Here is a 24,101-nt window from a genome sequence, read left to right as displayed (position 1 = left end):
CCCTGCACACTTAGGCTCAGAAAGTCTTTGGGCTGAGATGACAGACGACTCTCTGAACCCTCCCCAGGACAGAGTTTCTGTGTCTTGCCCTCACTCATTCTTGGAATGGTGCAAAGATTCTGTTAATGTCCTCACCCCCAGCCCAGACCCGCGCCTAAACCCTTGTGAGCTGGCCTGCTTTTTTTCCTTTTGTATTTTCAAAACATATTTGTATTTTATATTATATATATTTATGAAATATCTTTATATAAAATATTTTATATTGTATAATATAAATAACATATACTATTATATATTGTAATATATATTCATATTTTCATTTTCTATATTTTTATATTTCCCAAAACATAATGCATAAAGTTCTTGGCAAGCCCCTGATGCCAAAGTGCTACTTGACTGCGGGGTCTCCTTTGCAGCCAAGCTCCAATTTCTCCAACTGCGAGAAAACCTCCCTGCAGTTCTCCCTGACGGCTAGGAACCTCCCTCACCCTTCCTCCTGCAGAAAATCAGCACCTATCGGGGCTCGCAGGTTTTTGCCCCAAGGAGCGAGCCCCAATTTCTTCTTCCCTCCTGCTTGCAAGGCCTTTCTGCAGGGGGTGGTCCAGAGAAGAAAAGGCGGGGCTTCCTCGCTCGCCACGCCCCCCTTCTCTCTCATTGGCGGGCCGTCAGCTTTGTCCCCGCCCACCGGCTCCTTCCAGTCCGCGGGAAGCCCCGGAGACAAACTTAACTTGCCCGGAGATTCACGGCCTCTTCGGCCTCTGTGATTGGCCGGCGCCGGGTCGTCACCTCTCATTGGCTGCGGGCTCAAGCCGGGGGCGGAGCGGGGCTGTCCTATTGGTCGGAGGGCGTGGCCAGATCGAGGAGGCGTGGCAGAGGAGGGGGCGTGGCTTCGCTGTAGCTGCAGCAGCAGTAGCAGCAGCAGCAGCAGCGGCAGCTTCGGCGGCGGCAGCGGCGGCGGCTGGTCCCAACGTTGCGGGGTCGAGGCCGGCCTGCGGGATGGAGGCCTGGGGAGGCGCCTAGGCCCGTGGGTGCCGCGGCGGGCGGCGGGGTGGACGCTGGGTCCGGCCACCCCTGGAGGGTGACAGCGCTGGTGTGTGCATCGTGAGTGATCCCCGCAATCGCGGGGGCCCCCCGAGTTGCCATGCACCGAGGTGGGGGGAGCCCCGAGGCGGCCCCCCCGCTACCTGCTCTGCACCAACTGCCGCAAAGTGCTGCGCAAGGTAGGAGGCGCGTTTGGGGGGCGCCTGGGAGTGTTGGGGAGGGGGCCCCCTATGGCCTGGCTGCTTGGGGGGTAGCCTAGGCCTTGCAGGGCTTGATTTGGGGGGGTTCTGGGGGGCTCGGCGCACCCCCAGGCCTTCCCCTCCCCAGCTTGCCTGCCCTCTCTCTGATGCAGTTGCCAATGGTGATGGTGATGGTGGTCGTGGGGCCCCAGTGCAGGCCTAGACCTGTGCGTGCAGGCCCTTAGGGGGGCCTGGGTGGGGGTCCAGGGACCCCCTCATGGCCCTCCCCGGGAGCCCCCAGTTAGTCAGGAGTCCTGGAGCTCATCGCTCCCTCCCCAGGCGCTTGCACCAAGTTGACCAGGATTGTCTGTGGCTCCCCTGGAGAGGTGGGGTGGGTGGGGGTCTCTTTGGGGTGGACACCCCGTTAAGGCCCCAGGCACCCCAAGAGCTTCTACTTCTAAGCAGAATGCTCCATCCAGGCCCTACCCCTGCCTTTCCATTCCCCATGAGCTAGAAACCTTAGCTGTCCTGTTTGTCCCGGACCAATGAATTAAAAGTGCTGAGCTGGGCAGAGAGAGAGAGAGGAAAAAAGAGAGTTTCAGATGAATAAAGCCTTGGTTTGGCTCCCTTTCTCCAAACACAATTCAGCTGCGATTGTTCTTGATGTTTTTTATTATCATTCTTATTTTTTTTTTTAAGTCGAGGAAGAAAGCAAGCATCTTAGAAGTAGGCTCAAATATTTGCTGCTCTTTGTCCAAAAAAAAAAAAATCTTTTTTTTCCTCCCTTCTTCCTCTGTGGGTCAGGCCAAGTGCCAATCAAAGTTGTTTTTCAAGCCTCCTTTCCTTGCAGTAAGGTGGCAGCGCCTCTTTTTTCACCCTCTCTCTTTCTTTCTCCTTCCCTGTTTTATTTGAGAACCGAAAGAAAGCCGAGTGACTGCAGATCCAAGGTTAATCGAACAGTTAAATGTGCCTTAAATTGTGTTTATTGGCTGGGTTTCTCTTGAAACCATTTTTATGAAGTGTGCCTGCGGACTATGTGAGGTTATTTTTTTTTCTTTTTCCATAAACTCGGGGATCAAATTACAGTTGATACTTGCATAGTTCAGTGCTGGGTTGCTGGTGAGAAATGGACCAGAAGGCAGAGCTATGAGGGTACAGTTTTAACTCTTTCCCTTCCGGGGCCAGACCCACCTTCCCTGGCATTTCACAGCTTCAAATGGGATAAATCAGGCCTTGAGCATAAGAGAGAAAAGAACAATAAAATAAAATAAAATAAAATAAAAGCATGGCTGGAGTTAACTCGAGTCTGGTTAAAATAAGCGAGTTTGTTATTGTTGTTTTTGCTGAAGAAGAGGTGATGGAGAGCTAATGGCTGATTTAAAAAAAAAAATAACCGGTCGTTTAGCAGGTTAATAAAATATTTGGAAGCAATGTTAAAACTCCCATATCTGTTTCTTTTTTCTTTGGAGAGAGCCAGGCTCCCAAGCCACAGTGCTTTACTAGTTTGTAAAAGAAACTCTGTCATTCTCTTGGCTTTTCTAGCTCTTAGTATAGAAAAAAACATCCTGGGCCTGAGAGAGAGCACAGCAGTAGGGTGTTTGCCTTGCATGCAGCTGACCTGGGTGGGACCCCGTTTGATTCCCAGCCACCATATGGTCCCCAGTCTGCCAGGGGTGATTTCTGAGTGCAGAGCCTGGAGTAACCCCTGAGCACTGCTGAGTGTGACCCAACCACCAATTAATCAATAATTAGATAAAGTTAAAAAAAAGAAAGAATAAACATCCTTCTTTCTAGCCCCGTTAAAAGCAAGGGGCATATGAAAATTTAAACATTTTTTTAAACTTGATTGATTGATTGATTGGTTGGTTTTTGGGCCATACCCAGCGACAGCACTCACACAGGTTACTCCTGGCCCTGCACTCAGAAATCGTCCCTGGCAGGTTGTGGGACCATATGGGATGCCAGGAACCAAACCAGGTCCCTACCTGGTCAGCCACATGCAAGGCAAGTGCCCTACCGCTGTGCTATCTCTCTGGTCCCATATTTTTATACTTTGAGATGGCCAGCATTCCAGATTGTAGTCACTTGGAGGTGTCTCCTATGGACCATAGAGGTGCATGGAGAAAGTCTCCATGAAAATGCAACCTTCTGAGCTGGAAACACGTGGGCCGATTTGGGTGCTGCTCTTGTGATTCAGAAGCAGCTCAGGGACTGGGCCTTTCCATTTTCTCCTCTTTCTGCAAATAATGAGGAAAGTTTCGCTTCCCGTCAAGAGAAGTGCAGTTCCTCTGTACTTTCCAGGATGCTCCTCTGCCTTCATCTGGGACGTGGCTCAAAGAAAGTCCCTAGGAAGGGAGTCCTGGCAGCAAGTGGGCTCTAAGGTGGATGTGAGACTTTGGAAGATGCCCTGCTTCCTGGGGGAGGTGCTGGATCATCCTGAGTGACCTAGTGTCCCCTTTCTGGACAGTGACACCTATTTTTCTCTCTCAGGGACTGTTGGTTACAACATGTGAAATTTGGGGGACATGAATTCAAAAGGAAAAGTGTGCAACATCCCATGAAACCACTTGGTCTAACCCAACATCTAATCTTGGAATCGTCCATTTGACTTCTGTGTCTTCCGAATGAGGCTCCTTGCAGAATTGGGCAGCCTTGGTCTGGTAGCTGTAGGTCACTGAGGGGAATGGAGGGCTGGACCACATGGCAGCATTACCTTCCTCTTGGATCTCCAACTCCAGGCTCCAATGACTCTGCAGTCATTTGGCAGGTGTTTATAGAAGGAAATGCTTCTGCTTCCTTTGGAAACGTTGCTGCCCTTTGAACCAGTGCACATTCCACTTGAGTTAGTGCAGTGACATCGAGGTTCACTTCTTTTTTTTTTTTTTTTTTTGGTTTTTGGGCCACACCCAGTAACGCTCAGGGGTTACTCCTGGCTATGTGCTCAGAAGTTGCTCCTGGCTTGGGGGACCATATGGGACACCGGGGGATCGAACCGCGGTCCGTCCAAGGTTAGCGCAGGCAAGGCAGGCACCTTACCTTTAGCGCCACCGCCCGGCCCCGAGGTTCACTTCTGAGCTTGGCCGGTGACCATGTTGAGGAGTGTGGTGGGGTGGGTGGTCAAGAAGGGCGGGCCAGACCTGTTGCACCCAGAGATGGGAACATGGGTGCTCTACACTGTCTGGGAGCAGGTATAGTGCATACAGCATGCAGGTAGCATGCAGCATGGCTACTCCAGGGTGCTGTGGGGTTGAGGCTACCCTGTGGACCAGGATCTTCCCAGTATAGGTAGGTTAGTTGGTGTGTCCATTTGTGTCACCATAGATGGTCACTTTTCTTGAATGCCTTTATATGTGTCTGTAAGCGAAAAGTCGAGGGAGCATGGAGATGGTTAGATAGAATCCTACTGAACCGTTCACAGTCAGATGGCCTGTCAAAGCCATCCTTCATGGTTCCATCATTGAGAGAGCAGAGAGAGAGAGGTACCTTCATGGGGATTCATGGAGAGGTTCTGACTTGGCTTATTGGGCCTCATGGGTTCATAGTTCGGATGGTCCAGACCATTTTACTGAATTTCGTCTTAAATGAATTCCGCAGACATTGGTTGATTTGGACAGCAACCTGCCCTCTGCCATAGTTGTTGACAACTTCCTTTCTTTTCTTTTGAATCACCAGAAGACATGCGGTTACGAAAGTGTTGATGGTTGAGTTTCAGTCATGCAGTGTTCCAACACTCATCCCTTCCCCAGTGCATGTTTCCTGTCACCGATGTCCACCCTTTCCCTCCCTGTCTCCACCCCCATATTGCCTCTGTAGCAGATGTTTCTCTCTCTCTCTCTCTCTCTCTCTCTCTCTCTCTCTCTCTCTCTCTCTCTCTCTCTCTCTCCTTTTTTTCTTTTAGGCACCGTGGTTTGCAATACTAAAAAGGAATCCATGCTTATCACTTTCTCTCCTTTCAGCACCCAGTTCTTGCCCAGAGTGGTCATTCTCAACTCTCATTGGCATCGTGGTCTCTTCTTTGCCCTCACTGCACTACCTGCTTTTTCTGGCAAGTTTCTTGCCACAGACCGACCAGTCCTTTTGGTCCTCATTTCTATTATTTTTGAGTATTATTCTTATACTGTGGGTTTTTTAATATCCCACAAATGAGTGTAATCATTCTATGTCTGTCCCTCTCCTTTCATTTCACTCGGCATAATACTCTCCATATCCATCCACATATAAGCAAATTTTATGACTTTATTTTCCTAACAGCTGCATAGTATTCTGTTGTGTAGAAGTTCCACAGTTTCTTTAGCCACTCATCTGTTCTTGGGTACTTGGATTGTTTCCAGATTCTGGCTCTGGTGACTAGTTCTGTGATGAACAGAGGAATGCAGAGGGCTTTTCCACATTGATTTGGAGCCCCTAGGGTGTATTCTCAGGAGCAGTAATATCGAGTCAAACGGGAACTCAATTTCTAGTTTTTTTGAGGAATGTCCATATTGTTTTCCCAAAAGGCTAGTCAGTTGACATTCCCACTAGCACTTGTGTTTTTTGTTCTTTTTTTTTGTTTTATTTTTATTACTTTTTTACCACATCCGGCAGTGCTCAGGGGTAACTCCTGGCTCTGAGCTCAGAAATCACTCCCGAGCGTGAGGGACCATATGTGATGCCAGGAATCAAACACGGGTCCGTCCCAGGTCGGCCACATGCAAGGCAAACGCCCTCCTGCTGTGCTATCTCTCCGGCCCCTGGTTCATGTTGTTTTTGTTGTGTGCCAGTCTCTGGTTTAACAACTTTCTAATGGTGACCCATGATCTGTTTTCATGGACAAAAATGCTTGAGTTGTACTAATGTTTTAAGTAAGATTTAAATCGCTCTCAAATAAAAAACTCAAAGACCCAGCTACCGAAAAGCAGTTGTTTTTCTCTATATATGTTGTTCTGAGATCACCAGGTGTTGGTATGAACAGTCTTTACCCTAGCCAGTCTAACTCTTTTTGTTGGTGCTTGTCAATCATTGGATGGAAGCACTTTGGATTGAAGCATCCTTTGGGTTGGTCTCTTACCCTTCCTGTTCTCCAGCCCAGGGTGTGGTCTTGTGCCTCCCAATAAAGACTTTGGGTCTCAGGGAAAGGCTGCTTACAGTTTCAGTTTTTCCACAGCTAAGTTATCTGCTATTGCTGCTTTTCTTTAATTTTTTTTTGGGGGGGGGCCATACCCAACAGTGGTGCTCAGGGGTTACTACAGGCTCTGCACTCAGAAATTGCTCCTGGCAGGCTCAGGGGAATATATGGGATGCTGGGGGTCGAACCAGGTCCGTCCTGGGTTGGCTGAGTGCAAGGCAAACACCCTATCGCTGTGCTGTCTCTCCGGCCAGTTATCTGCTTCTTCAGAGTGGAAAGCTTGCATGTGGAAGTTCCTGAACTTGTTTTATTCCCCTTTATCGTGTATGGATTATTTCCTGTGTCAGCGTTTGCTTCCAGACCCGCATCCTTCCGATTCTCTGGAATTGGGGCAGGAGGCTTCCACTTCAATCAGGAACAAACCTCTTCTAAGTGACCACAGGGCACAGCCTCTGGCACTGACCCTTCCTCCCTTCCCAGCCCCGCTGACCCTCTGTCTCTCTCAGCCAGGGACGGATATTGCTGATGCTTTGTCTTGAATTTTCAGGCTCCCTTTGCATATTTCTGAGAAGCTGAATGGAATTTCTGAGAAGGGAATGGCAGCACCAGAGTTGGGTCAAGACAGTTCCAAGCCAGGCAGTCAAGTGCAGCTGAGACCAGAATTGGCTGGATTGAGCTTGTTTTATTTGGGGACCACACCCAGAAATGCTCAGGACTTCCTCCTGGCTCTGCACTCAGGAATTACACCTGGCAGTGCTCAGGGGACCCTGTGGGATACCGGGGACTGAACCCAGCTGGCCACACGCAAGGCAAACGCCCTCTGCACTGTGCTACCTATCTAGCCCCAAATGGCCCATCTTGAAGGGTGAAGGTCTGTGGAGGTCATTTTTTGAATGTGCTGAGGGATTTTTGGGCCACATCCGGCGGTGCTCAGGGGTTACTCCTGGCTGTCTGCTCAGAAATAGCTCCTGGCAGGCACGGGGGACCATATGGGACACCGGGATTCGAACCAACCACCTTTGGTCCTGGATCGGCTGCTTGCAAGGCAAACGCCACTGTGCTATCTCTCCGGGCCCTGTGCTGAAGGATTTATATGTAAAGGGGATGCCAGCCAGAGTTAGTCATCTCTCTCTCTCTCTCTCTCTCTCTCTCTCTCTCTCTCTCTCTCTCTCTCTCTCTCTCTCTCTCTCCCTCCTCCCTCTCCCTCCCTCCCTCCCCACCCAAAGGAGTAATTCCAGCAACCTTTAGGGTTGGGGTCTTCCCCACCCCCATCCCCAGTCTGTCTGCAGACATACTTCCCACCTTGCAAAGTTTGTTCCATGAAAGGGTCGGAGGAAAGATTTGGATTTGCACCTGTTGCCTGTGAACTTCGAATCCTTGACCTTTTCTGCAGAAACTCAGGCAGGACTTAGCTGAGTCCCAGAGTGCTAGTAACAGTGCTTGGGGGCTTCCTGGCATCTGTTAAAATACAGCAATTTTTTTCCACTAGAAAAGCATGGAAGCAAAATAAAAAGGACCGAAGCTGAAAGTGCCCAAGCACTAACCTGCATCATGTTTAAATTGAAGTGTGTGAGGGGGATATGGGGGATTGGGGGTTGACCCAGCTGGTTTTTTGAGGGGCTACTCCTGTCACTTTGCTCATCTCAGCATTCTTGGGGGAGGGTCATGAAGTGCAGGGCTCAGACTGCATGCAAGACAAGCACTTTAACTCCTGTATAATCTGGCCCTAAGTTCTTTTATGGGGCAAAACAATAATATTTAACACAACATCGCATAACTTTAAAATAAGTAATTCTTGGAGGAGGAGAGATAGCACAGAGGTAGGGCATTTGCCTTGCACGTAGGCAATCCAGGACAGATGGTGGTTTGAATCCCGGCATCCCATATGGTCCCCTGTGCCTGCCAGGAGTGATTTCTGAGCACAGAGCTAGGAGAAACCCCTGAGCGTCGCCGGGTGGGATCCAAAAACCAATGATAATAAAATAAGTAATTCTTTTTGCTTATTTGTTTTACTGTTTGTTTCTGGTGCATCTGGCAGTGCTCAGGGTTTCTTTTTGGCTCTGCACTTAGGAATCCTGGCAGTGCTTGGGGCGGGGGGGGGGGGGGGGGGGACGGGACTCTATGGGCTGCTGGGGGTCGAACCTTGTTAGGCCGTGTGAAGGGCAAGTGCCCTACCTGCTGTACCATCACTGTAGCCTTTTACTTTTAGTTCAGTGTTTGTCTTCCCCCTTGTTTCTTTATTAAAGGGGTTTTGGGGAACGTACCTGTCCTTACAGGCCACCCACTCAGCTCTGGCTGTTGCAGGAAACGTGGACCTCAAAGAATAGCCTGAGAGGGGCTGGTGAGCTCCGGCAAAAGTCAGCTGCCACTGTAACCCCAGTTCCATCCCCAGCCTCACAGATGATCCATCCGAGCACCAGGGCCACTTATGATAGTGATTCCAGGACCACAGGGTATTCCTAGGTGGGCCTGTGTAAAGCAAATTCCCTTCTGTTTCTATCCTTGCTGAGTTCCTCTCAGTTTGCTTTACTTCGGGGAAGGACTGATATTTCCATCTTTGTTTTTGTTTTTGTTTTTGTTTTTGGGCCACACCCGGCAGTCCTCAGGGGTTACTCCTGGCTGTCTGCTCAGAAATAGCTCCTGGCAGGCACGGGGGACCCTATGGGACACCGGGATTCGAACCAACCACCTTTGGTCTTGGATGGGCTGCTTGCAAGGCAAACGCAGCTGTGCTATCTCTCCGGGCCCTGATATTTCCATCTTTGTTTTTGTTTTGTTTTTTTTTATTTTTGGGCCACACCCGTGACGCTCAGGGGTTACTCCTGGCTATGCGCTCAGAAGTCGCTCCTGGCTTGGGGGACCATATGGGACACCGGGGGATCGAACCGAGGTCCATCCAAGGCTAGTGCAGGCAAGGCAGGCACCTTACCTCTAGCGCCACTGCCCGGCCCCATGATATTTCCATCTTTGAAGAAGGAAGTTATCTCAGACACTTAGTTTCTTAAACAAAAAGAAAAAATATATACTTTTGTTTTTTTCTAAGAACACAGTAGGGTTGATACGTTGTTTTTCCCCACTTTTTGTTTTCCTGGTTGAATTTGAATCTCTTAGTCAAAATTAAATTTGCACCCAATGAGGGATTTTCAAGTTTTCTCTTGGAAACTGGTGTCAGAAATCAGGAGAGCCAACGATACAGAACCAAGGAAGGTGCAGGTGCTGCCTTGCTGCTCACTGGGTGGAAGGAAAGAATTGTTCTGGGAAAGGCTGGGTTTTCTGGCCCGGCTGCGTCCCAGAGAATGACTGGAAGGTTTTGTGTCACCTGTAGAGGCCACCTCCTGGCACTTCTCCCTTCCTAGTGGCAGCCCGGAAGACATACAGCTGCTCCGCCCAGAATGGGCAGTGCCCCATGTCTGTTCTCACCCCATTCTGTGTGCATGAGGCCACTGAGCCCTTACCTGGCAGGCGACTCTTCCCTGAGCCTCCAGGAAAGGGACACACAAAGAGCTTTCTTTCCTGTGGCTTTCCGGGCTTCTGCCTGCCAGTCTTAGCCACTGTGACCAGACCACTTGGCGCTCTGTCCCCTCCATCCTCGGGGCGCATGGGGGCCCCCCTGTGACAGCTGTCCTGGGGGTTGAGTTCGGGTCCTCACACATGTGGCGGGTCCTTGGGAAACCTCCTCAGTCCCGATACCTTCAGGATCTTTTGAAAAACTATTTCAAAAAATTCAGGTGACATTCAGGCTGCATCATCTTGGGTCATAATGGAAAGCACTGCTTATTGCAGAGTTATCAAAGTGTATGTTGGGTGTGAAAGGAAAATCACCGCTGGGCACAGAATCCCCATTGCTGGTATATCTGTGTGTGTGTGTGTGTGTGTGTGTGTGTCTGTCTGTCTGTCTGTCTGTCTGTCTGTGTAAGCTCTCAGTGGTTAGAGCCATGGCGGAGAGCGTACCTCTGCCCAGAAGCATTGCTTGTGGGGGACACATCCTCAGGTTTTGGAGGGGGCTTTGTTTGCACTTATATTCTCTACATGAGTCTAAATCATCAGAGAGGAAAAGAAGTACCAAGAAGGAAGGAATAGCCCGTCCCTGGGTTCTGGCCCCAGTGACCCCAATTATGCCCTCTTCCTCCTCTCAGAAGACAGAAGCTCTGCAGGAGTCTCTGAGGTGACCTGAACTCTGTTTCTCTTTGTCTCTGTGGGGTCAGCACTGGAGAAGCCCCACATGGGAGCCTCTGAGCAGCGGTGGGGTGCCGGCCAAAGCAGCGGAACCCTATGCAGTGACCCCTAAGGATGCTGCTGTGTCCCGTCCTTATACCCAGGTCCTGTGGTTCCCATTCAGGGCTCATCCACGACTCTGACCTGGGCCTCAGCTGCCCTAGCAGCCTTCCTGGTCACCATGCCGGTTGCCTAGGGAACCACACAGGCACCAAGTGCCCCTGGAATCTCTGGCTGTCTGACACGCATGGATCTGCTGATAACATGGATTGAATCTGAAAATGTTTTTTTTTTTTTTTTTTTGGTTTTTGGGCCACACCCAGTAACGCTCAGGGGTTACTCCTGGCTATGTGCTCAGAAGTTGCTCCTGGCTTGGGGGACCATATGGGACACCGGGGGATCGAACCGCGGTCCGTCCAAGGTTAGCGCAGGCAAGGCAGGCACCTTACCTTTAGCGCCACCGCCCGGCTCCGAATCTGAAAATGTTTGTCTTCTGAACTCCGATGATGGAATTAGTACATGGCCCTGTGTCCTGGTTGTCACTGGGCCATCTTGTGAGCAGTGGTTGGGGGAGCTTCCAGGATTTCAATGGCTCAGGGTGTAGCTTAGTGGTTTGTGTTCCTCGGGTAGGAAATCATGATCCAGTTTCATGTCTGATTCGGTCCTGATTGTCTGCCCCGACTCATGTAGACAGGATCATCCAGGACAGTCGTTTTCACATATAGAGGTCCTGCTACCAAGAGCTCATGGGCCACCGGTTTAGTTTTTTGTTGTTGTTGTTTTGTTTTGGGGTCACACCCGGCAGTGCCTAGGGGTAACTCCTGGTTATGCACTCAGAAATTGCTCCTGGCAAGCTGGGGACCATATGGGATGCTGGGGATCGAAAAAGGGTCCGTCCTGGGTTGGCCACATGCAAGGCAAAATGCCTTACTGCTATGCTATTGCTCCAGCCCCAGGCCACCAATTTAAATGGGCGCAGTATAGAATGATACAGGGCTTCATGGTCCTCTGCTGCTAGATGAGAAAAAGTGGCAGAGGGTAGCGGGTATGGCATACAGAGGGTCTCTCTGAACCTCTTTCGGGCGAGAGCTAAAGCCCAATTCTCTGGATCAAAGCAACCAACAAAGGCAGGCTTCTACCATCTCTTTAAACCTGAGGAAAAACCAACATTGTTTGATGCAAACTCCAGGATTCTCGGTGCTGGATTCCCAGCAGGCCCAGGAAAGATGCTCTCTTGCTCCAGACAACAGGAGCATGTCTTAGGCAGCTGCATGGTTTTTTGGGGGGCAGGCTCTCATCAGGGGCAGTGATGGCTCAGGGCTTGCAGCTGGACAGGCACACGGGACCCTGAACTCTCCCTAGCTCCCTGGGGAGCCCCAACCCTCATGGAAGAACCCCCATTCCTAGAGCATCTGTCAGTGGATGTTTTCTGTGAGCCGGTTTTCTCTGTGACAGTCACACGAAGCTGTCATCTTGAGGAGGGGAGTGTATTTTCACACTGAGGCTCTTGTGTACAGTTTTTTTGGGGGGCACCTTCTATTGTGACGGAACTTTTTATGTGTGGAATAGATTTTTATTCTGTCCCTTTAAGTGTCTCTATAGAACTGATCACATGACTTGGTTTCAGTATTCAGTCCCACTGCCGCCCACTTGCAAGTGGCTTTGACATTTTAATAGATGGGATATTGTGCCCCAAGACTGGGTCATATGAGGGAGAAGCAAGAACCCCAGGAAGCAGGGTTGAGGGTGCCACAGCCACATGAGCTCCTTGCTCCATGGATGGATGCTCCCCAAAACCTATACTTGGAGACACACACCCTCTTGGGACTCCTCCTCTGGCTCCCCCAGCCCCTGAAAAGTGCACCCCAGCCCAGGTACCATGGCTGGCAGGAGGCAGGACCTCAGTGCAGCTTCTGCTCAGAGAGGGGCTCTTTGTTTGTTTGTTTATTTGTTTTTGGGCCACACCCGACGGTGCTCAGGGGTTACTCCTTGCTCTGCACTCAGAAATCTCTCCTGGCGGGCTGGGGGACCTTATAGGATGCTGGGAATCGAACTTGGGTCTATCCCGGATCAGCAGTGTGCAAGGCAAATGGCCTACTGTTGTGCTATCACTCTGTCCCTGAGCTAGGGGGGCTCTCTTAACCGGGGTCCCCACATGGTGCCCGTCACAGTCATTGCTAATGAAGCCATAGAGATGTCAGTGGTTGAGGAGTCTCAGGGCCAGCTCCCAGGCCAGCCTCTGTCTCTCTGTGTGCTCAGTACACCGCAGGCCTTCCATGTTCAAGTAGGACCCTCACCCTGGCTCCTGGCTCTGGAACAGGGACTTCTAGGCCATGCTATGATAGATGGTGGAAGTGGAGGCTGGAGGGTAGGGCTAGGGACGCCTCCTCCCTCCCCCGCCCCTCTCTTTGCTCTCTGGGGTCTCTGTGACCCAGCCTTCTTGGTCCTTACCATTTTCTTGTGTTTTGGCATCTGTTTGTCTCTCCTTGGGTGCTGCCAGTCCCACACGCTCCTTTTCTCCCCAACAGGATGCTCAGATCCACATGTCTCCGCCCCTGGCCAGAGGACCTAGTGCCTTTATCCCAGAGAAGGAGGTGAGTCCCCTCGATTGTCTCATGTCTTTGATGTTGCTCAGGGCTGAGGCCTTGGGCACTGAACCTTCCTCCTTCACTGGAGCCTTCCTGTTGTTCCCCGGGCCAGCCCAGGGGAGATCTGCCTGGGAGGATGCTTGGGGCAGGAGGGAATGTGATGAGGACTCAGAGACTAGCATTCCTGTATCAGTCTAGCCCGGGCTCCTGTCCTCCCCCAAAGTAAGAAATGCAAAAGCTGGGATGTCAGAAGGCCAGGGCCTTCTGGTTCCCTCTGCACCAGCCTCCTGCAGTGCTCCCAAGTGTGTGTGGGTGTCCCCAGAGCCAGACAAAAGCTCAAACAAATCCTTTCTCAGAGAAGCTCTTTTGACTCCCTGGGGTGGGGGATGCCACTTTAGTAACCTCAATAGAAGCATAAATGGCTTGTTCTTCCTGACATCTCAGTTAACACTCCCCTGCATGGCCTCATTCCCTTTGTTCCCCAAAAGGGTTTTTTGCAAATACTTATGTCAACAAATGCAGAGGATGCACCTGAAATTAGTTGTTTCCCCAAGAGAAAGAGGAGAGGGACCCGAATGAGAGCATAGCGGGGCGGCCTTTGCCTTGCATGCGTCCGGTTCCATCTTAGACACACTCCCCGTAGGGTCCCCTGAGCACTGTCATAAGCGATCCCTGAGTGCAGAGCCAGAAGTAATCCCTTAGCATTGCTGGAGGTGGTCTAGAAATAGAAAACCTCAAAATCAGGAGGAAAAGGGGGAAGACAGGTTGGGTGGGCAGCCTACCTGGACTGTCTGTCTGTCCAGCAATACCAGGGTATGATGTCTGCTCATCTGCCATGTGCGTGGGTATTGGTGTGATCCCCATGTCCTTGTGTCCCACTGGCCAGGTCCCTCAGGCCAACATGGCGGACGAGCGCACCAATGTCCTGGTGGAGGAGTACTCGACCTCGGGCCGCCTGGACAACATCACGCAGGTCATGAGCCTGCACACGCAGTACCTGGAGTCCTTCCTGCGGAGCCAGTTCTACATGCTGCGCATGGACGGACCCCTGCCACTGCCACACCGCCACTACATCGCCATCATGGTGCGTGTGCCTTTGCTCCCTCATGTTTCTGCATGTGCTACGCGTGCTCCTGTATATGCTTAGGGCTTCCACTGGTGATGTGAATGTGCCCACATGTAGTATGAGAGGTCCTGCTTGTGCTGCGAGTGCTCCTGCATGTGATTTGAGTGATTTGGGAGTGCTCCCACACATGCTGTGAGTGCATAGGGATCTCCACACACCCTTATGAAGCTAGACTCGCTGGGGACCAGAGCTGAGGAATAACAAGGCTGCTTTGGGGTGTCCGTCTTTGGATGCATTTTGGATGCTTTAGACTCCCCAAGAGTACCACGGCTCCTTGAATTTTCAGTGAAAGCTGCTTCTCTGTAGCATCTTTGGAAGACTGTGCCACATCTCGCAAATTCTGGGTTTTGCTCTATGTTCTATTTTTACTATTGCTGTGAATTGGGTGTTTGTGACTTTTTTGGGTTTTATTTGTGTGTTTCTTTGTTTTTGGTCCACAACTGGTGACGCTTGGGGCTTACTCCTGGCTCTGTGCACAGGGATCGCTCCTGATGGGGTTTAGGGGGTCATGTAGGGTGCAAGGCAAATGCCCTACCTAGCATACTATCTCTCTAGCCCATATTTATGCTGTATGTCTGTATGTTTTTTTATTTTTTATTTTGTTTTGGTTTGGTTTTTTGTTTGTTTGTTTTTGGGTCACACCTGGCAGCGCTCGGGTTAGTTACTCCTGGCTCCACTGAGAAATTGCTCCTAGCAGGTTCTGGGGACCATATGGGATGCCGGGATTCGAACCATAGTCCTTCTGCATGCAAGGCAAATGCCCTACCTCCATGCTATCTCTCCAGCCCCAATTTTTTAAAATGTGACATTTTTGTCTCATTTTTTTTAACCCACGGACATTACCAGTTTTTTTTGAGTCAGGGACCCTGGATCACAGAGCCAGACTTTTATGCCTCAGTATACAATGTTGGAACCACTCTGGCAGTGAGCCAGGATGCTCAGCGGTGGTGACAAAGTGAGGACAGGAGATGGGGACAGGACGGCTGGGTTGACGGCTGATCCTGGCAGTGTCTGGGTGTCCTGTCCGGGGATGCTCACCACCAGCCAGCTAGGCCGGAACCCGCAGACAGTCTGACTGAGGGGCTGGTGCAGGGGTGCTGGTGGGGATACAGCGAAGACTGTGGCCTGTCCAGCTGGGTTGCTGAGCTTGTCCTAAAGGCGACGTAGCTCGGCCCGGCCCAGCCCTTCCCTGGTGAGGGCCTGGGTGCCTCTCCCGAGCCTGAATAGGTCAAAGAGCCTTCTAGATGGCCCCAGGAGAAAGGGATCCAGGTTGGGAAGGGGGAGAGCAGCTGATAAAATATGGAGGTCTGCCAGCCTGTGCCCCCCCCATTTCATCAGACCATCTGCTCTCCCCAGGCCGCCGCACGACACCAGTGCTCCTACCTGATCAACATGCATGTGGACGAGTTCCTCAAGACAGGCGGCGCGGCCGAGTGGCTCAGCGGGCTGGAGTTGGTGCCTCAGCGGCTGCGGAACCTCAGCGAGATCAACAAGCTTCTGGCGCACCGGCCCTGGCTTGTCACCAAGGAGCATATCCAGGTATGTGTGTCGGCACCCGCCATTCAGCAGCCACGAGGGAGGTTCAGACAACAGCAGGCTCCTTCCTGGCCCTGCAGTGCGTTGGCTCAGCGATTCGGAGAAGCAATGCCAGTAACAACGTGAATAGTTTTTGCAGTCGCCAGTGTGGGGACCCTTAGGTTCCCCTAGAACCAGAGCTTAGCCATGATGTGGGTCACGCTTTGCCCCACCCAGCCCTGGGCCTGGGTGGTGGGGACATCCTCTGTGATTCTGTGACACACAAGCTCTCTAGGCAGCACTTGGGTGGCAGGAGCTGCAGGAACCTGTCCAACATTGTCCAGGGATAGCTGTCACCCCAGCACTCCCAGATAGGGCTTAAAGCTGAATACAGGGCCCGGAGAGATAGCACAGCAGTGTTTGCCTTGCAAGCAGCCAATCCAGGACCAAAGGTGGTTGGTTCAAATCCCGGTGTCCCATAGGGTCCCCCGTGCCTGCCAGGAGCTATTTCTGAGCAGACCACCAGGAGTAACCCCTGAGCACCGCCGGGTGTGGCCCAAAAACCAAAAAAAAAAAAAAAAAAAAAGCTGAATACAAATGACAGAGGGTTTTAGTTTTGACTTTTCCTTTTTTTTTTTTTATGTACTAGCAACATATTTTTATTTCAAAGGAGAAAGTAAAAACGTCCTGTTAGGGGATGGAAAGCAGAGTTGAGGTGACCTGGAGGTACTTTACTGACAACATAAGGTTGACAATACCAACTATTTGCCATAAAACTTATCCAAGCTGCGCCCCCCCTCAGCCTATATAAAAAGGATCATAGCTTTAAAACATCTATATAAAAGTAAAATATAGTCAGAAGCTTTAACGCGATTTCATCTTTAAGTTGAAATCATAAACATTTATTTACACAAAGCAAATGTGTGTAACAAGAGTCTGAGCACCCTGCTGGAAGATAGGGTAGCATGCTCCCCCCCAGTCACTCAACACATTTGGTTCATAAATAAAGGGTTTGGGCTTTTGTTTTAATGAAAAAATTCATCTCCTAGGGCCAGAGCCATAGGACAGCAGGGAGGGCATTTGTCTTGCAAGCAACCCACCCAGATTTGATCCCTGGCATCCTAGATTGTGTCCTGAGCCTGCAAGGAGTAGCCCCTGAGCATGGCCAGGTGTGTCCTCCCTCAAAAAAAAAAAAATGCTGACTTGTTGCATAGAGAGCAGATCCTTGGAAAAATCAGCCCTTGAAGGAGACTAAAGCAGGATGCTGGGTCTGTCTGGGAAGAGATCTGTGTGTGACATGAGCCACATGGATATCTCGTGTCTGGGAGAAGCAGGCACACATAGACATGCGTGCATGTACATAGACCCATAGCGGCATACAAGCAGACAGGCAGGCACACTTACAGACACAAGCACACATATTGATGTGTTTGCATGGATCAACGTGCAAGAAAACGTTCAAGGGAGGGACATGCACAGGCCTGCAGACACACGCACACATTTTCACTCACAGATGCACCCAGGTCCCAGGAGAGCGCTTTGGGCAACTCCTGCAGATCTGAGCCTTCTCCCTGCCTTCTCCCAGCTGTTGTCCCCGGACTCGGTTTGCCATTTTGAAGCCTCAGCCTGTCTTTAGCATCTCAGGGGGGCCCTGTGGGTCCCAGTATTGGGTCCTCTGAGCTCTGTCATGGAGCAACCTCAAGGCGAGCCTCTGGGGGTACGCCGAAACACCCCATTCACCCTGGGAACCACGTGGCTTTCAGATGAGCCCCTTGGTAGGGACAGCAGGCCATGCCCCTCTCACCCTGTGTCCTCGTTCCAGAGCCTCGTCAGGACCGGGGAGAACAACTGGTCGCTGCCTGAGCTGGTCCATGCCGTGGTGCTGCTGGCCCACTACCACGCCCTCGCCAGCTTCGTCTTCGGCAGTGGCATCAACCCTGAGAGGGACCCCGAGGTCGCGGATGGCTTCCGGCTCATCTCCGTGAACAGTTTCTGTGGCTGCGATGTGGCCAACGACAACAGCATCGAGAACTCGTCTCTGGCCGACGCCAACTTTCGGGTTCGTGCTTGGGTTTCAGGCCTGCCTCTGTCCCCCAGCTCCCCAACTAGAGAAAAGTTGCTCTTTCAGTGGGCTCGTGAAACCACATCAGACACTTTCATGGCCCCAAGCAGAGCAAAACTTTTTACACACATCACCCGTTTAACCTGAAGTCTAGAATTATCGCAGAGCTATTAATGCATAAAAAGGTATTGGGGCTGGGGCCAGAGCAATAGCACAGTGGTAGAGCGTTTGCCTTGCACGCGGCCAACCTGGGACAGACCCGGGTTCAATTCCCCACATCCCATATGGTCCCCTGAACCCTCGGGAGTGATTTCTGAGCGCAGAGCCAGGAGTAATCCCTGAGCGCTGCCAGGGGTGGTCCAAAAACCTAAATAAATAAATAAATAAATAAATAAATAAATAAATAAATAAATAAATAAATAAATAAAAGGTATTGGGGCTGGGAAGCATCTCTAAAGCTTAGCCTGGGAAAACCCAGGTTTGACTCCAGGTATCCCATTGTCCCCCACAAGCCAGAGGTCCCCCCTGCAAAATAGCTATGTAGATGTTATTATGAACTTAGAGGATGGAAGCAGTCCCCTTTCCGCATTAGTATTAGATCTAGAATAATTAAACCCCTGTCTCCCTGACATCATAGTGCATGATGGATATGCAGGGCTTCCCCACACAGAGATCACCCATCCAGGACTCCCCCACACAGTGCTTACCCACTTAGCTCACCCACGCAGAGGTCAGCTGCCCTTCACTGTGGACCCCCTGCGGTAAATGGGGGCATCACTGGACCCCACGGAAGGAGCATGAACTATCCCCAATTCTCTGCCCTGGGACAGATTGTGGATTCTCTGAGTGAGCTGGAGGCCTTGATGGAGAGAATGAAACAGATTCAGGAAGGTCAAGCCGAGGACGCAGCCTCACAGGCTGAGAGAGACACGTGCTTGGAACAAGAGCAGGATGAGGGTCTGTTCGTGGTCGCAGGAGACCCTCTCCACTCCTTCCCTCCCTCCGGTATGTTCCTCCCACCCTGGCATTTCCCGTGGCAGAGCCTGATGGCCCTACCTGGGGGGACCTTAGGTTTTCCCCACCAGGGTGGAATTCTGGGACCACCCAGCTTATCTACTGCCACTTTGGCTGGGCTCGCTGCAGGCAGGCGGGTCTTACTGCAAGAGAGAAAGGTCCATCCACGGTCCCCATTTCTGAAGCCCAGGGACCCCTCTGTGTGGCTGCCTCTGACCCTCACTGTGGCCCAGGGTGCCCAGTGTCCTTTCCAGTGAGGCACCTCCCTGGAAAATGTCCAGGGACCTGATGAAAAGGCCGTGTGGGGTGACTCAGAGCAGCTGTGGTCACAGATGGACAATGAGGCTTCACTCAAGAGAAGGCAGAGGGAGAGGGGGCTGTGGACAGACACTGGCCTTGGATGTCACCAGCCCCATTCAAATCCCAGCACTGCAGGCCGGAGCGATAGCACAGCAGTAGGGTGTTTGCCTTGCACACAGCCGACTCTGGACAGACCTGGGTTCGATTCCCGGCATCCCATATGGTTCTCTGAGCCTGCCAGGAGCGATTTCTGAGCCCAGGGCCAAAAGGAACCCCTGAACACATCAGGGTGTGGCCTAAACAAAAAAAATCAAAACAAACAAAAACAAGAAATCAAAATAAAATCCCAGTACTGTATATGGTCCCATATGCGCCTCAGGTGTGGTCAAAGCCATTGGCCGAAAAACACTTCGAAATATTGAAAGAAACAAAGCCTTTTATTCCTATAATTAGAGTTTGAACTGTGAGTTGCCCGGTGCTGGGGATTAATTCTAATCTGTCTTCACCTGTAGGGCTCCCTGAAAGTCCAGCCAGGCAATCACATGACTTCAGAACCCCACAGTAAAACTGAGCCATGTGGGTGAATGGGCCACGCTTCAGGGACACCTTGCTTGTGGCCAGGTCTGATTCCATCCTGAGCATAAAAGGGTGTAGCATGGAGATACCCCCAAATAAAAGAAAGCTCATGGCCAATGAAATAAGACAAGAGTCTAGGCTTTTGCCTTGCATCTCACCGACTCTCACGTCCTGGTGGCTCCTGAGCAGAACCAGGAAGAGCCTTTCATATCTCCACGCATGTTCCCCACCCCCCAAACTCAGAGTAGAGTCGCATTGGGAAGCCTGTGCATGTCACTCTGTCGTGTCATGTCCTCATGTCACTGTCTCCCTCGTCCCTCTCAGACTTTGACGACGATGCAGTCATGACATCTGATGTCTCCCGCTACGTGGAAGACCCTGGTTTCGGGTACGAGGACTTCGCCAGGCGTGGGGAGGAGCATTTGCCGACGTTCTGTGCTCAGGTAGGATGCACTTGGCCCGGGGCAGAGGGCACATTCACACTGTCCCTGTCACCGAAGGACAGGCCATGGATATAGCCGTAGCAGACTCAGGGATTCCCAGCCCCCATATAGACCAACTGGCAGGTCTCAACCACTGGAGTTGGGGCCCTTGTGAGGGGCGGCCACGGCTGTGTCTGCCAAGCCCTGTGGGGTCCCTGTGACATCCATAGTGAAAGTAGGAAAGGTAGAATTTGGGTTCTGGGAAACTTAGGGGAAATCTTCACACAAAACTGCTGGGAGTTGAAGTTGATGAGGAAGCTCTGGTTTATGGGCCAATCCCTCCCCAGCCTCCAACCTCTCCTTCCACCCAGCTACCAACACTCATCCTGCACCAAAGTCTGCCCACTGGGACTATCCTTGTCTAGTTCCTCTTGTCTCTGAGCTCCCATGGACGATGGCCTGGTCTGTCCCTGTCCCACGCTCATTCCATGTCCTAACCAGGTCTGTCTCCTCTCTGTACTCCATCTCATGTCCCTACCCTGGTGTCCCTGCTTCATGCTTTCTCCATCTGCCACCCTCTCCCTCCTCGGTATCTGTTTCATGGGGACCCTTTGGACAGTTGCGCTTTAACGTGACTGGCCTTCTGCCCTTCTGTACCATATCAACATCCTTGAGCTTCGGAGGGGCGGAGTGCCTGTCCCTCCATGATAAGAAGGTGCTTTTGTACGTCCCCCCCAACACACAGTGCTCAGGGGGGTGGGATACATCGGGGGCCACCTCCATCCCCACATGAGCCTCCCTGCCCGTGCCGGACTGGCTGTGGCGACACCTAGCACTTCTGGCCTCGGGGTCACACACGGCCCCGTGGAGTGACGCATCGTCTCCCCCAGGACTACACGTGGGAGAACCACGGCTTCTCGCTGGTGAACCGGCTGTACGCAGACATGGGCCACTTGCTGGACCAGAAGTTCCGCATGGTTGACAGCCTCACCTGCAGCTCCAGGGTGGCCCATGCCGGCATGGACAGCGGCAGGCTGCGGAGGGCGCTCTTCAACTATGTGCACTGCATGTTCGGCATCAGGTGGGCTCCTCACCCAACACAGGCCCCCGGTTCTTAGGGGACTGTGATAGGGGGGCTGTGGAGCTGGGCATATCCCGCCCTTGCTGGGCTCCCGAGGTACCTGGAAGGGTGGGCGCACTTTCAGTGTTGGAGCGATAGCACATCAGGGACGGCATTTGCCTTGCACGCAGCCAATCCAGGCTCAATCTTCAGCATCCCGTGTGGTCCCTTGAGCCTGTCAGGAGTGATTCCTAAGCACAGAGCCAGGAGCAACCTCTGAAAACCACCAGGTGTGCCCCCAAAACAAAACAACAACAATAACAATCAAAAAGGGAAAGATTGGTGGGCAGAGTGAGCAGCAGAGATCCTAGCAAAAACATGCTTGTTTTGACCCTGCTCATCTCTCAGTAAGAGCACCAGAGACACAGACTGGGAGAGAAAATAGTACCTAGGAGTTAATGTATTTTTTTGTACCATAAGATGCACTTTTTCCACCCAAAAGATGGAGGGAAATGTTGCCTAGAGCTGAAGCCTGTGTATTTAAAAAAAAATTTTTTTTTTAATTTTCTGATGTAAAAAAAAAAGTTAGGCAAATGTGTTTAACCAGCCGTGGACCGGCGTGTTGTAAATATACTTTGGCCTCACAGGCTGGTTGTCCCCAGCTGCCATCTCCTGATGGTGTCTTGCATTGTACCATTTGCTTTAGAATATTTTTTTTCTTGATTTTCTTGTCTAAAAACTATGCGCATCTTATAGAGCAAAAAATACGGTACTTTATTCCACTTTGGCCATTTTGGAAGTGGGCTCAAAACCTAGCAAGGCTACAGAAACTATACATGATGGTGGAGATCACGCCTAGATCAGCAAGGGACAAGCCAGACCACTTCCTGTTGAACTCCCCAGCTCTCCTGACATTGTAACCTCCTGTTGTTGATTATGAAGAGGAGAAAAGCCCCACAGCCCTGCACCTCTTTCCCCGCTGGGCCCCAGGTCTCCATACCCTGGCACTACGACTGCCCCCTTTTGGGGCATCTGGAGTCTCCTGGGCCTGGAGGAGCATGTAAGGTGTCGGCATCTCAGGATGGCACCGTAGGATGTCCACTCTGTGGACATCTCAGCTCCTTGCCTCCCTCTCGTGCCCCTCGAGAAATGGCTCCTCTGTGTGCCCCTTTGCTCCCAGGTACGATGACTATGACTATGGGGAAGTCAACCAGCTGCTGGAACGGAGCCTGAAGGTTTACATCAAGACGGTCGCCTGCTACCCCGAGAGAGTTACCAAGCGCATGTACGACAGCTACTGGCGCCAGTTCAGACACTCTGAGAAGGTGCGTGTGTGTGTGTGTGTGTGTGTGTGTGTGTGTGTGTGTGTGTGTGTGTATGCACATGTGTGTGCGTGTGTGTATGTCCTTGCATCCCTCACCCTGTAGGGGGAGCCTCACCACTGGGCTGTGGCACAGGTGAGATTCGCTGTGAGGGGGAACTTGAGTCCTTGATGGCCCTTCCAAGATCCAGGAATTAGGCAACACTGAGGCCCTAAGTTTTGCTGGAGACTGCCCCATCCCCCAAAATAAAAAGAAAACACAGAAATCAGTGTGTGGAAAAGTAGCTAGATTTGGGCCCCAATTGTTTTGTTAGGTGAGAAGGAATATGCCTTTGACTGCCTTCGCAAAGAGGCGAAGGTGCGTCCCCTGCATGTGGCCAGCCCAGGTTTTATCTTTGCACGTAGCTGCATTGGGGACAAATTTGTCACTTCGCAAGAACCCCCCCAAGTATGAATGATATTCTCTCAGATGAAATAGATTACAGTCATCAGGTTAATAAAACCTAATAAGCAGGGGCTGGAGCAATAGCACAGCGGTAGGGTGTTTGCCTTGCACAGGGCCAACCCAGGACAGACCTCAGTTTAATTCCCAGCATTCCATATGGTCCCCTGAGCCTACCAGGAGCGATTTCTGAGTGCAGAGCCAGGAGTAACCCCTAAGCACCTCTGAGTATGACCCAAAAAACAAACAACAAAACCTAAATAAACCTAATAAACACGAAGGTCTGTTCCCAACATTCCTGAAAACTCTAGCTCTGAACCCCAAGTCTCTGGGACATCTAAGAACCATCCCCTTTGAGCATGAAGTGTCCTTTTCTCCCTAAAAAACTCCTCACTCTCAGACTGACCCGTGAACATCTGGCCAGGACAGGGACCCTCACAACCTCCGTTCCCCAGCCCAGCAGCTCTGCCATGGCTCAGCCATGCACCAGACACTCGGGCTCCCCCACAACTGTGCCTCCCTCAGCCGGTCACTCAGGGCTCGCCCTTGCCAAGTGACGCTTTATGCAGCATCTCTATAGCTGTAAACTCTTCCTCTTAAGGAGCAGGTAGGCAGGCGTGCGCAGGGCTGGTGGGCCCTGAGCGTTGGCACTGGGAGGGAAACTGTTGCCCACCACCTTCAGGCCCCAAATGTGGGTCAGCGTCTCTCATGCCCGCAGAGCAACCAGAATATGGGTCCTTCCTGCAGGCTTGAATCTGACCCTCTTCCGTCCATCCTGACCCGTAGGTGCACGTCAATCTGCTCCTCATGGAGGCCCGGATGCAGGCTGAGCTGCTGTATGCCCTGCGTGCCATCACGCGCCACCTCACCTGAAGAAGGCCCAGCCCCGCACACAGCCCGCACCGCCCGCTGTTCCCCTGCAGTGGTGTGTCCTGCTCTCCATGATGCTCAGCCGAACGGCCCCCCCCACCAGGCATGCACCAGCCAGGACCTTCGGGCACCCATGCCGCCTCCACACTTTGGGGTTTGTGGGTCCACGTACGATTTTCTTCCTCTCTTTTTCTCCCCAATTTTTGGAATAAGAAAACGCGCTTACAATCCGCCCCAGCAGTTGCTCCGCAGAGCTCAGCGCCAAG

General features: G+C 51.7%; 1 protein-coding gene across 1 annotated transcript; it reads left to right on the top strand.

Annotated features, from left to right (window-relative positions):
* The first annotated feature begins 927 nt into the window (after nucleotides 1-927).
* SESN3 (sestrin 3) lies at nucleotides 928-23,885 on the top strand. The gene is given in 11 exon segments (XM_049778563.1): nucleotides 928-1,174; nucleotides 1,176-1,220; nucleotides 13,068-13,133; nucleotides 14,014-14,211; nucleotides 15,610-15,792; nucleotides 17,591-17,827; nucleotides 18,661-18,835; nucleotides 20,045-20,163; nucleotides 21,033-21,223; nucleotides 22,383-22,527; nucleotides 23,752-23,885. Coding segments are annotated over 11 exon segments (1,479 nt in total). The 5' UTR covers nucleotides 928-1,141; the 3' UTR covers nucleotides 23,839-23,885.
* The last annotated feature ends 216 nt before the right edge of the window (nucleotides 23,886-24,101 follow it).

The sequence above is a fragment of the Suncus etruscus genome, chromosome 8 (assembly GCF_024139225.1).
Source record: "Suncus etruscus isolate mSunEtr1 chromosome 8, mSunEtr1.pri.cur, whole genome shotgun sequence".
In the NCBI taxonomy this organism is placed as follows: domain Eukaryota; kingdom Metazoa; phylum Chordata; class Mammalia; order Eulipotyphla; family Soricidae; genus Suncus; species Suncus etruscus.
This window is presented reverse-complemented; position numbering and strand designations above follow the sequence as displayed.